This window comes from Haliotis cracherodii, unplaced genomic scaffold, assembly GCF_022045235.1.
Source record: "Haliotis cracherodii isolate W230 unplaced genomic scaffold, xgHalCrac1.p SCAF_8, whole genome shotgun sequence".
NCBI classification, from domain to species: Eukaryota; Metazoa; Mollusca; class Gastropoda; order Lepetellida; family Haliotidae; genus Haliotis; species Haliotis cracherodii.
Window position 1 is genome coordinate 35,727,442 of NW_027266341.1, and position 14,509 is coordinate 35,741,950.

At 40.6% G+C, this 14,509-nt stretch overlaps 1 protein-coding gene across 1 annotated transcript in view; it reads right to left on the reverse strand.

The window, feature by feature from the left end:
• Positions 1–1,441: 1,441 nt before the first annotated feature.
• The window catches only part of LOC139450255 (neurobeachin-like), a 240,172-nt gene continuing 227,104 nt past the window's right edge, over positions 1,442–14,509 (reverse strand). Inside the window, exons 50-56 of the mRNA XM_071231934.1 lie at positions 13,470–13,556; positions 12,493–12,648; positions 11,676–11,843; positions 11,330–11,434; positions 10,051–10,247; positions 9,210–9,361; positions 1,442–7,477 (exon numbers count right to left, since the gene is read on the reverse strand). Of these exons, the coding sequence (XP_071088035.1) occupies positions 7,384–7,477; positions 9,210–9,361; positions 10,051–10,247; positions 11,330–11,434; positions 11,676–11,843; positions 12,493–12,648; positions 13,470–13,556 (959 nt within the window). The 3' untranslated portion in view covers positions 1,442–7,383. The remainder of the gene's footprint in view (positions 7,478–9,209; positions 9,362–10,050; positions 10,248–11,329; positions 11,435–11,675; positions 11,844–12,492; positions 12,649–13,469; positions 13,557–14,509) is intronic.

Genomic DNA, 14,509 nt, shown 5'->3' on the forward strand with positions numbered 1-14,509 from the left:
TTGACTACCCCCCTGAAGTGGGGGAGGGGGGATGCCCCTGATTAAACATTTAAATATTTGCTGGTTGTTTGTATTGAGAAAGCTGGGGAGAGTGGACGCCCTTGACTACCCCCCTGAAGTGGGGGAGGGGGGATGCCCCTGATTAAACATTTAAATACTTGCTGGTTGTTTGTATTGAGAAAGCTGGGGAGAGTGGAGGCCCTTGACTACCCCCCTGAAGTGGGGGAGAGTGGACGCCCTTGACTAACCCCCTGAGAGTGGACGCCCCTGATTAAACATTTAAATATTTGCTGGTTGTTTGTATTGAGATAGCTGGGGAGAGTGGATGCCCCTGATTACCCCCCTGAAGTGGGGGAGAGTGGACGCCCTTGGCTACCCCCCTGAAGTGGGGGAGAGTGGAGGCCCTTGATTTCCCCCTCCCCGAATTTGGGGAGAGTGGATGCCCTTGATCTCTTCTCCCCCCCACTGAATTTGGGGAAAGTGGACGCCTTGATTCCCCCCTGAAGTGGGGTAGAGTGGACACGCACATGCAGCGCGCCAAGGTCAGACAAGAGGGGAGAGAGCCTCAGTTCAAGGTTTTGCATTGTCACGCAATGTGCATGGTCTTTGTGGACCATGCGGTGCAAGTCGGTTGGCATCCCTGTCTGCGGATAAGATGGAGTTCAACCCTTGACAGTCCATATCACCCTAAAGTAGGGCGTTAACCTATACAACAGGAGTGATCAGGAGATGACATATCTCCCCCATTCTCGTGCAATTCAAAAATGAAGTTAGACTACTCATACCCCATTTTTGGTTCATTGCCATTGGATATTTTCAATTCAGTGAAGAGACAAATAATGCTGTTTAGTATTTTTCAAAATCCAAATTACCAAAAAACAACAGTTTAACACTAGACCGATCTATATTGCAAGTTTCATCTAGAAATAGTCAACAGTTTTGGACTTCTGGTCTGGAAACACAAAACGAATGGAGGAATGATGGACATGCTGATAGCTATAGGTGAGGTGAGGTGAGGTGAGGTGAGGTGAAATGGGGTATAACAGTGCGTCCAAGATTATTGCATTTATTTAACGATGTGCATGTATGTGTGTGTGTTGGGGGGGCTGCTTGTACTGGTCCGGACTGATGCAGATTTATAGTGCTAGCCCACTGAGATATACACATGAATACCCCACTCAGACACAGTATACTGACTCCGAGACGACCAGTCCTTGTTTTAGCCCCTTAATGCTGAGCACCTGGCAGGGTAACAACAGGTACTATCTGTTAACGTCTTTAGGTATGACGCGGCCGGGGATCGAACCTCAGACCTTCAACACTTGGGGCAGAGTCTCTACCACTAGACCACGGAGGCGGTCGCTGGTCGCTATAAATAAGTACAGGTTGTTACTAAACACAAGGCACAGTGCTATTTGTTTCATTTTTTATTATGACAACTTGTTCCTAGATAAGAGTACATTATTTAAAACTGCTACTAGCATTACAGAAGAGAAGCTGGAACATAGATATTTTTATACATATATGTATACATACCAATCTGGTGGCGTCAGTCACTATCCACAAATTAATACATGCAATGAGTGCTAATGAAATATGAAGAAGCAAGGAAGCAACACTTCGGTTGGAATTCTTCTCACTGTGGTGATTTTGTGACAATGGCGTGTACAAACACTGCATCAGAGGATTTGCAAAGAAAGAAAATTGTCATCAGCTGAATGTCAAGGTCACTTGCTTGTTCAAGTCTATTGCCATTGTTAGTTGATATTGTTAGTTGATATTGTTGACTCGGCTAAAACATCACAGATGTAAATCTATGAATGATCACATAATTGCTTGATCAAACACAAGTCACAGGATATAATAGATATAGTCTAGCAGGACAAAGGTTATAGTAAGAATTATTTAGGTGCATCATGGTTCAGGTGAATATAGAATATGGGAATCATGTTTCACATGTCAACTCAATATGTGAAACATGTTTCACAGGTCAACCCAAAATGTGAATCACATTTTACTAAAGCTGATAATGTGAATCATGTTTCACATATCAACCCAAAATGTTAACCCAAAATGTGAATCATGTTTCTCATGTCAACTGAAATGTGAATCAATATGTGAAACATGCTTCAAACTTCAACAAAACTTGATTCAACCGAACCAAAATCAACAGAAGATTGAGCCAGTGACCATACATACGAATTGTGCCTTATCTTACACTGGAATCATTCAAGTTGATATGTTGTGCAATAAGTTCATCTGATTAATAAGAAAACCACAAAACTGTATTATCAACATTTGTATAAGGTATGCCATACATGCACAGGATAATCAAGAATATACACTTTGAATAACTTACACAGAAGCACTTCACCCAGCCCCCTCATCAAATAAATACTATAGTCCAGAGGATTACACAACCGTATTGAGAACTAGAACAACAGTCTGGACACCTGTACAGCATATTCTTAGCTTCTAGGTTTTATATACAATTGCTTATCTTGTAGCGCTACAGCCTGTGTAGTGAACCTACAACTCACGTACACTACTCACATAGAGATGCCATACTTTAAGGTAGAAATGAGTTATCTCCCCTTAGGATGTTCACAATTTGAAATCTTTGATACATCTTTTATACACGTACATATGACTACATCTTCATTTTTTACAAGAGAGGTAACTCTGAGAGACCATGTTTTCCCTAACACTACTGTTGGAACTTAAAATAAAAAATCTGCTAAAGGGAGATAACTCACTTTTTAATACAACAATATCATGCGTCATAGTTTCAGTTGAGGAAACATTTTGAGCAATATATACTTGGACTTGTATTGATGACAACAAGAACAGTCACCCTCCACTCACATCTAGACAATCACCATTCATCTCTGTCTTAATATACAGGGAACCAACATACTGTTGATGGCAAACAAGAACAAATGTCTTTGATGACAAAATAGTTCCGTAGTAAGTAAACAATATACATATAACATCAATTTATTCTGCACACAAATTTTCCCAAAATTGACTGAGGAATAAATGAGAAAACCGATGACATGACTCTCAAACAGTCAAACTAAATACGAATCTAGCTATATTTCAATCACCCACAATCAATTTCTAAGCAATGTAGCTCTCAGCTCGTACAGTCAGTACTCCCACGGCAATACTGTAAATCAGGAAATTAAAGCATGGTAAATATATTGCCAGTCTTTCCATGTTAAAAATGCAAGTCGCAATGACGGTGCATTCACTACCTGATTTGTGGGACACCGCTCTTCAACAACAAAAAGCATGGAATGCTAGTCTAAATGTACACCAAAATAAAACTGTAATAATCAACAATACAACCAGTTATAAACTTAACCATTTCAACTCAAACCATCCATTGTAAATACTAGAAAACTGACAAAACATATTGCAAGCTTTGCTCAAATAACAAATAAGAACAAAATGTTAGCACAACACTGGAATGAGCTTGAGAGTATGTTCCTAAACACTTACAGGCACATATCACTCAGTGAGACTACTTTCCTAAAACTACTTGTAACTATATATAACATAATGTATGGTGTTGAACTGTTTACCATTTTCTAAAATCTCCCAAACTAATTTATATTAACAGAGTTGATATGTGCCCTTAAATGTTGAGAATAACAAAGAAAACATCAGATTCAGAAATACACCAGTCAAAACTGAATCTTTTTAAAAAAAAAGCATTTTACAACAGATAGAACTCTGAAAAATGGTTTAGTAGGGGAATGTTAAGCTATTAATTCACAACCAGGATACCAGAGATTAAATCATTCTGAGCTAGGATTAGTGAATTAATCGAGGTTTTGAAGGAATGTACACCAGCTAAAAATCATAGTAATTTTCAAGGGTATTCAATATATTTGATTAAGATATCTTCAAAATATATCCCACATTACTTTATTTCACAGAAAAGATATAAAACTTTATTTTTTGAAGAAAAAATTGTCCCAAAAATTCTTGAACAAAAATTCTTGTCAATTTGAAACATATGTTGGAACATAGAGGGTTAAGCAAGTCATAGACTGCCAGGAACTCCCTCTGTACCATTTCTACACAAATATAGAACATTATTCACACATCAAGGTTAAAATCTTCTAACATATGCAGCAAGCAGACCTCTAGTTCATAATTGCATAGGCAAAATCTAACCACATCACAGCTTGGAGCAGGCAACCAATCCGTATGCCATGATGAATTGATTCTGTGTCATACAGGAATTTAGGGTGTGGATAGACTGACTCATTGACCTTATCTCATCCAGCAATTGCACAATGCAAGATTCCATTATTTGCTAAATTCACTACCCTATAAACTCCTCCCTCGTAGCCACTTAAAGTCTGGAGCTTGATTTGAACCAGTTGTTCTACAAGTAGGATCATATCCTGACAATACATCTGACAAAGGCAGTGAAGTTGAAGAATAAAACAAAAGCTATTGATATACACAGTTGCTATTCAAGCAGAGATTGATATAAACAACATATATTATGTTTTATGGCTTATTTACTTATACAAGCATTTTGGATTGACGCATGTTAAATACTATTGTCCTACCACATGGTAACACTTCAGAATTTCTTGTAACATAACAAACCTGAGAATATGTCGCGATCACATGGTGCATCTCCTACAATGGTAATAACGGGATGGTGTTCATTCAGTAACCAATGGTTCAAATCTCCATCAGGCTCCCAATATCACTCACACTTTATTTAATGATAAAAATATGGGAACTTATTGCAATAACTGTCTTGTTCACAATGGAATTTTAATATTCTAAAATGTCAATCGCTCTTCATTCCCTCAAACCTTTCCATATCATTAAAGTGTTGAATGTGACAAGACATTTCTTACTAATTTCTAATGATTAGTGTTCTAGTTATATGACGGTGTGTCAGCTTAATGTGAGAGGAAAGCCGGAAATGATGCAGGTCCCAGATGCCTACCACTTTGGTGAAACCATCAAGCACAGAAATGATGCTTACAAACCTAGAAACACAATCGGGGCGAACTGTAATTCGAACCCACGATCATAGGTTTCTGGCGTGCCCAAAGGACGCAACTCAGCACACCTCTCTTAAACACTTCCCGCTGTGAAACAAATGCACTCAATAAGTGAACATATTAATGTCTGCCCCCAAAAAACTTCAGTTAAGTTGTTCGACGCACAACTTGAACTGTGGTGTTTCGTCATTCCTTGAACGTATTTTGTGTCAGCATATCGCCAAATGAAGCGATAAAGCTGAGGAAAGTCAAATTGTCACATATATGGAGTAATAAACCACACAAAAGCGAAGTGGGTCCTAAATGATGACAGGTGAAAGTGAATAAGAGTAGGGATACTATGTTCCTGAAACTATGTCTGCATTGTAACCTCGTTGCAGGACGTCATGTTGCTGTACTATGTCATCAATGGAATGTCGCATGTAAGAAATTGTGGGAGTATGTAAATGTGCAATTTTTTTTTTCCATTTGCTTAAAAGTGTGCACACTTAGAGAGACTTTAAGTTTTCTTACAGAATGAAATTTAAACATTCTTCTAAGTAACTGTTGCGCCTGTATGAAGGGGTGTACTGACTCCTGGTACATGCGTGTTTCAGTGAAATGCGTCGGTGTATCAGTTCAACTTTTGACCATCTTCCCGAGGCAAGAGAGTTAACTGACTATAAAAGTCCAGTTTCCACCCTTGCCGAACTAGGCTGGAATTCCTGGGCTCGATCGTAGTGCCACCAGTGGCTATTACGAGTTATGTCCTTTCTATGCCTCTCCTATTGACCAATCAGATTTAACCTCGCGTATCACATGCATTTGTTTCAAACAAAACGGTGGCGCCCAGTCAACACTATCTGATCGATAATCAAGATCTATATTGTGATAAAACGAGTATTACATCACAAAGTGCATCAAATCACTGTGAGCACCTTGATTAAAAACATAATTTTTTTTAGAAAATATCTGTTGACAACGAGTTAGCGGTGCACATGTTTTGCAAATCCTGCAGTCGACCGAAATCTGCATGACACTCTACGAACCGGCTTTCAATTTCGGTGCACGATTTTGATTGGACTATGCATAGACTCGTTAGTCCAGCCAAAATGTAACTCCATAATACCAGCCTAGTTCGGCAAGGGTGGAAACTGGACTTTTATAATCAGGTAACTCACTTGCCTCGTGAAGATGGACAACGACAGGTGTATCACTCAGTACACCTACACTTTTAACAAAGGAAACCATAGCAACGAGACCAAAAGTGGGCTATAAATAGTAAACATCCTACAAACATCTTTCAGCGACTGTCTAGAACCCAGTGGCCTAAACATCAGGAATCTTTGACTGCTCCAAGATATTTCTCTGTGCACAAAAGCAACTGGTTATGAGGGGAATGCATTTCATCACCTCAAGCATCAAACACATCTCAATATCATGCAGTCAATATATCATTTAGATATATTGTTGACATCTATATAAAAATAGTCTTTGGGGATGAATCTTGACACAGAGTGTGGACATAGCATATTCAACAAGGAAAAAAGAATATCAAAACTTGTAACAATCTACAACTCAAATCTACTCCTCAAAGTAGAGTTTCTGAATTCTTGCTACTTTTTTGAAATTCAAAATACCCTACAAGTTCTACGTTTACCTCTGACTGTGAGAAATATGTTAGTATACCATGGTTGTTATATATTATGATTAAGTATATTCTCTATTTTTTTATTGTTAATAACGAATATAGTTTTATTTTAATTAACTGGTTTTTTTTCAGATTTCATAAAACGAAATCAAAATAGTTTTTTTATTAAGTGAAGTCTTAAAAGTGTAAAGTAACAAAGAAAACAAGCAAAAAAGAAGCGCAGCTTTTTGACAGATGAAATACAGGGTTACTTCCCTTCCTATTATGACCTAATTTGAATTTTTTTATTTACTGAAATTAGTTCACATGAAGAAAATAAATTTGTTTTCAAAATATTGATTTTTAACCACATTTGTTGAATGTAGGTTTTGCAGATCCATAAACCAAGTAAGAAAAAAATATGTCTAAGTGAATTTTCAACAGGAAAAAGATTGAATAGCTTGTATGTTTCCTTCAAGCACTGGTATACATACACACGCTATTAACAATACTGTATTACAGTTATACACTGTTCTAAAGGGATCTAGAAACACAGTATCTGTGTGATATGTTGACAATATTGGGAGTCGGCTCATCAGGGCAAAGTGACACATTTGATCATGCATGCCACCTTCTTCCGTTTGACCTTCATCTGTCAAGGTCATAGTTCATGTCAGAGGTCACACATCAGGTCACATGACAGGCTCAGCGGTGGTATACTCCAACATGGCAGAACTATGTGTATCGGTCCTGGTACTCGTGGTGCCATTTGTTGAAATCTATGTTGAATACTAGTAAACATCCCGTTGCTAATCCTGCTATCAAAAATCTGAAATAGAGACAGAGACATTGATATTCAATATTAGCCACAGTAACAAAGACCAAAATTTAGTATTCAAAATTAGCAACAGAACGTAAGTTCAAAATTTAGTATTCAATATTAGCCACAGTACCAAAGACCAAAATTTAGTATTCAAAATTAGCAACAGAACGTAAGTTCAAAATTTAGTATTCAATATTAGCCACAGTACCAAAGACCAAAATTTAGTATTCAAAATTAGCAACAGAACGTAAGTTCAAAATTTAGTATTCAATATTAGCCACAGTACCAAAGACCAAAATTTAGTATTCAAAATTAGCAACAGAACGTAAGTTCAAAATTTAGTATTCAATATTAGCCACAGTACTATAGATCAGAATTTAGTATTCAAAATTAACAACAGAATGTAAGTTCGGTGGGGGGTGGCTGGGGGGCACCATTAGTCACATCTAATGAGCCGCAGTTCATTTCAGACTTGTGGTTATGTAAAACACCTAGAGTTTGGGGAAAACAACTAATCTGTCCAGCTTTTCACTTGTCTCGGACGAGCAGACCAGTGGTCGTGTCTAGCCTCGCTGTGAATATATACAACTGTTTTGCGACGTAGTCACTATTATTAACCAACCAATCAAGGGACGGCCTGGTTCCACAGAGAGGGAAACCAGAGCTTGGAGCTGTGAGAACTCAGATCACACAAACAGCAATACGTCTCATGCAACACGTACCCTAGCCCCGTGGTCATCTACACTTCACACTGCTTCACTATCAGGCAGTGGTCATTCAGCAGGTGAGGTGAAATGTTGCGTTCAAGATAATTTCACTTGTATAGCAATGTGCAGACGTGTGTGGCTGTTTGTGTTGGTCCGGAGTTATGCTGGTTTTATAGTGCCACACCACTGAGATACCATGCCACAGTTTTACATGGATAACCCACTCGGACACAGTGAACTGATTAGGGGCTGACCCTTGTTTTACTCTGAATGCTGAATGCCAGGGCAGACGTTCTACCCACTAGACCACAGAGGCCTCACAGATGTAATCATGTAGCCTCACCCCCACCAACGCACTAAAATGGTTGCAGCATGATCACCATGGAACCATGCAAAGATATGTTTGTTTGTTGCTTACTGCTGACCACTGCAATATTCCAGCAATACGATGGCAGCCTGTAAACAAGTATTTGTCACAAAGTGACGAAATGTCCCCCGCCTGTATATACACCATAGTTCCAAATATGAAGACAATCCAGCGATTAGTTCTTGAGATATTGCGGCAACAAACAGGTGGGACGTACGGACGAACGTACGGACGTACAGACGTACGGACGGTCGTGAATACCTTATCCCCCGCTTTGCGCTTTGCGCGGCGGGGGACAATAACTGAGTCTGGACCAGACAAACCAGTGATTGATAATGTGAGCAAATAAATGACAAACCAGTAATTGATAATATGAGCAATGTCCCATGTTGTCAAGATACAATGACTGAATATCAACCAACTCACCGAACCCGACTACCTAATCCATATCGTCACCTCTTACGTTTGTTTGTATGTTGTTCAATGCCACACTCAGCAATATTCCAGCTATACGATGGCGGCCTGTCAATCATCGAGACTGGGCCAGACAATCAACGCTTTCTGACCTGCATAGTTTGCTGGTGGCAGATTCAGACTCAAATCATACAACAAATCATTGAACTAAACACTGATATATTGACTGTGTGTTTCTGTCGTGACTTACTTGTGATCGTGTGTGAGAGACAGTGAGCGTATACTGCTGTCACAGGTGGGGTACGTGTACAGTAACGTGAAGTCATGGGACCGCCACACCTCCACCATGCCCTCGTCCCCGCCCATCATCAAGTACTGGCCGTCACGACTGAGGATCATTGACTGAAAAACAAGATTAATATCATCCATAGTACAACCATTCATCAAGTACTGGCCGTCACAACTAAGGATCATTGACTAAAAAACAAGATTAATATAATCCATAGTACAACCATTCATCAAGTACTGGCCGTCACGACTGAGGATCATTGACTGAAAAACAAGATTAATATCATCCACAGTACAACCATTCATCAAGTACTGGCCGTCACGACTGAGGATCATTGACTGTAAAAACAAGATTAATATCATCCACAGTACAACCATTCATTCATTGTCACACGTACCCTTTACTTTAAAAACACCAACAATACTAATAAATGAAAACATGCATAATAATGATGATGATGATGATGATGATGATGATGATGATGATAATGTTATTAGGTTAACAGTCACAGTACCATCTCGTCCTACCATGTACCCATTTACTGCTGGATGAACATGGGCAAATTTCAAACAAAGTAACAAAACACATGTGCTTCAGTCTGGGACAAGACCGAACCCCTGGAAACTCTCAGGTGTCAATATGCTGAAATTGTAGTTCTAATATCCTTTACGATAATGACACACAAACTCCACGCTGGCCACTTTAAAGCCATTCCTAACACACTGCGGACATCTTTACCCACATAAAACATACATTGTTGAAGATTGGGTCTCCTCGTTGCCAAGTGTTCACTTCAACCCACCTGTATATTGTCCCTGTGTTTGATGAAACGTAGAAGTTGTCCGTTGACACTGAAGTTGCACAGATTGCCCTTGTCGTAGTTGACGAGGATGAAAGCTTCCCGGGATATCACAATCTGGTTGGGGGTGGAGCAGGACTCAGGGGGGTCCAGGGACCGCAGCAGGTCACCGCCGAGGGTGTGCACCAGGCAGGGGCCATCTACAACAGCCAGAAGGTGGGTTATGCTGTTTGAGCAGGATATCCCTCATGTCATGGTATGTCAGCTTAATGTGGAGGAAACCTAGACTCAGGTCTGCCAGGATCAGGTTCGACAGGTGCACACCCTTGGGATGTTGCATAGATACATCATGGACTGATGTGGCAAAGTAACATTTCTTTGTTTGTTTGTTTGTTGTTTAACGCCACACTCAGCAATATTCCAGCTACATGTATATGATGGTAGCCTGTAAGTAATCAAGTCTGGACCAGAAAATCCAGTGATTGACACCATGAGCATCGATCCATGCAATTGGGATACGATGAAATGCATCAACCAAGTCAACGAGCCTGACAACCCCATCCCGTTAGTATTAACATACCACATGTTTCCAGTCTAAAAACATAACTGCCAGACCTTGACCTTTACCACGACAACTTCTTATGATCTAACAATCATCAGGAATGTACACTAAAGCTGTTACAGATACAGTATCAATAAAGGATACGGCCATCTTTGACAACAACCTCAACAATGACCTTGACCTTTGATCCATATAGCACCAACCTCAGATAATGTGGGATTTGTAAAGATGCATGCAAATATGAAGTTCTATTCCTGTATTGAGATAACAATCCTGCAGTAACTGCCAATGGCATAACCATGTTTAATAAAAAAAGCTGAATGCTGACCTTGACCTTTGACTAATCTTGAACTAAACCTTTTCGAAGAGAAGAGAAGGTGTGTGTCAAGGTGATACATGCATTAATCATTTTTGAGACATTGTAACCACAAACCTTTTTGTGACCTCTTTCAAACTCGTGAACTTGACCTTTTAACTTTTCATGACATATACCAAAACAATTGCCCAGGGCCATTTGGAAGAAGTCAATGGAAGAATTATATATAATCTCTGATGTCAATAATCTTTGTGTAATAGTCATTTGAAAAATCTCTGCTGGTGCTGGTTAAGTTCCAACCAAAACTTAAACCAGCAGGGCTGCTAATCATAACCATAGGAAAATCTCTTGCAAATGAAACTGAAGAACACAGCAGGAATAATTTTGGCACAAAATGAACTCACCTTTGGAGCCACTGAGAACCATGCCTAGCTCTGCAAGGACAGCCACACATGTGACCTCAGTCTGGTGGCCGGTCAGGATAGCCTTGGGCGTGGGGTTCTCTACACCTGCAACACACACAAATGCAAGTGAGAAATACAGACACACATTTGACCTCAGTCTGGTGGCCAGTCATACAGACGTCACATCAATTCTCTCTCTCTCTCTCTCTCTGACAGTCACAGACACACACACACACACAAATACACACACCATTAACTTACACAAACACACAAAAACTCACACAATACACCAACTCACGCAACACATCATGTCACAGAATCACTATTCAACACTGGAACTACATACTGCCATTGTCGCCGATGACTGCCTGGTTCTTGGAGTTGAACATCCACACCATGACGGTGCAGTCCTTGGAGCCGGTGACGATGTAGCAGTCCTGGTTCATGTTGCACTCCGACCTCGCAATGCACGTCACGATGTCAAAGTGGCCATACACAACCTGCAGGATCCGTGCTGAAGACAGACAATGAACAATCATGTACACTCTAGCTGACTCAAAATATATATCATGTGTGGTAGAATTTTTGCTGAAAATATACAAGTCCAGCATTTCAAAGTCTGAACCTCTATGCGCTTGCACGTTGTAACAGGGTGCTGTTGTACAAACTAATGTTAACGCTACAATGATTGTAAGCCTATGTTAAAGTATGGGAGTTATGATCACCTTAGTGTTCTGAGGATCGTAAGTCTATGTGAAAGTAAGGAAGTTACAATCATCTTAGCGCTAAGATCCCTTTGAACAATGGCACCCAGAGCATGAGTGAGTTTGGAATGTTGCTACTACTAATAGTTGCTGATTGGAACAGTTGCTGATTTGAATTATCTTTCTGACCAATGTATAATTTCTAAATTGAAATCTCATGTCATTTCACTTTGTTGTTATTTTTTCACATCATTAAAGCAAACTGAAAGCAACATCCAGTATACATAAAAAACACACACACTGATTTATCAACACAGTGTTTCATATATCATACTGGTTGTTGCTACCCAGGACCATTTTTCTATTCACTTATTTGGTTCACAGATCCTCTGACCCAAAAAACTCAGAAAATGGAGACAAAATTTATTTTAATATAACCACATAAGGTATAATGCATACCTATGTCGGACTGGAAGAGTCGGAAACTCTTGTCCCAGAAGCCGCTGGCGAAGATGAATCTGTTGTCTGCCGTGGTGATGAAGCTGGACTGGGATACCTTTTGTCTCTGGTCGAAGTTGTCTCCCAGCGTGCGCCGCTGGAGGCCTGTGTTCAGCACTGCAACAGACACATCACATGCTAAGATAGAAACGTTATCTGTGTACAATGAACCCTTCCTGCATCAGTTTCTGCTGGAGGAATTGTTGAATATTCACAACACAGCCGATCTGCACTTTTAACTCATTCTCAGGATGATCATAGACATGAGACCATATTTCACCCATCTGTTGGATAGAAGAAGAAACTGGAAGAGTATGGTATAACACCATTTGAGTGAGTGACTGAGTGAGTATGGTTTTACGCCGCTTTTAGCAATATTCAAACAATATCACAGCAGGGGACACCAGAAATGGGCTTCACACATTGTACCTATGTCGGGAATCGAACCCGGGTCTTTTGTGTGACGAGCGAACGCTTAAACCACTAGGCTACCCGACCGCCCCTAACACCATTTGAACAGTATTTAAGTCATAAGTCATGGCATGTCAGCTTATTGTTGGAGGAAAGCCCGAAGTGATTCAGGTCTCAGATGTTTACCACTTTGGTGAAACCCATGAGCATGGGTAAAGCTAAAAAACCAAAGGTCATAGTCAATACAAATGTGGAATTCCTACCCTTAAGCAGCAGATCCTGCCACAGGTAAGGGATGCAATTCTATAAAGCTCATATGTGGCACCCAATGCAACTGGGTATCTGTGCCTCCACGACTGCACAGGAAAGGTAGCAAGTGTCCAAGGTCATGTCAAGGAATGTTTCAAGGAATGCTCACATAATTTGAATTTTCAAAGGAATGACATTATCGGTCCAGAGAATCATCCCAAAAGTCTATTCATTTATATAACAAATGCCAGGCTTCGAAGCACTGCCACGCAACCTACCTAGAAGCTGGTCCATGGCGAGGGGCAGCTGGGGGTGGTTCTGGGGGTCCTGCTTGTCCGAGGAGAAGCTGGTGCTGGCACTCTGGGCTGAAACAACAAACTGAGCTGACACAGAGACACTGACTTCTACACTAGGTGTGACATGGGCTGAAACAGCTGACGCAGAGACACTGACTTCTACACTAGGTGAGACATGGGTTGAAACAGCTGACACAGAGACACTGACTTCTACACAAGGTGTGACATGGGCTGAAACAGCTGACGCAGAGACACTGACTTCTACACTAGGTGTGACATGGGTTGAAACAGCTGACACAGAGACACTGACTTCTACACAAGGTGTGACATGGGTTGAAACAGCTGACACAGAGACACTGACTTCTACACTAGGTGTGACATGGGCTGAAACAGCTGACGCAGAGACACTGACTTCTACACTAGGTGAGACATGGGTTGAAACAGCTGACACAGAGACACTGACTTCTACACAAGGTGTGACATGGGCTGAAACAGCTGACACAGAGACACTGACTTCTACACTAGGTGAGGCATGGGCTGAAACAGCTGACACAGAGACACTGACTTCTACACTAGGTGAGACATGGGTTGAAACAGGTGACACAGAGACACTGACTTCTACACTAGGTGAGGCATGGGCTGAAACAGCTGACACAGAGACACTGACTTCTACACAAGGTGTGACATGGGCTGAAACAGCTGACACAGAGACACTGACTTCTACGCAAGGTGAGACATGGGCTGAAACAGCTGACACAGAGACACTGACTTCTACACAAGGTGTGACATGGGCTGAAACAGCTGACACAGAGACACTGACTTCTACACAAGGTGAGACATGGGCTGAAACAGGTGACACAGAGACACTGACTTCTACACAAGGTCAGACAAAGTGCGCACTCTACTCAAGAAAATACGGTACACTAGTTCAGATCTGGGACATTGGGAAGGAGGAAATGTCACATGAGACTTAGGACTTGGGAGAAATTTGACTTGAGAAATGGCATAACAGAAATGGGGTC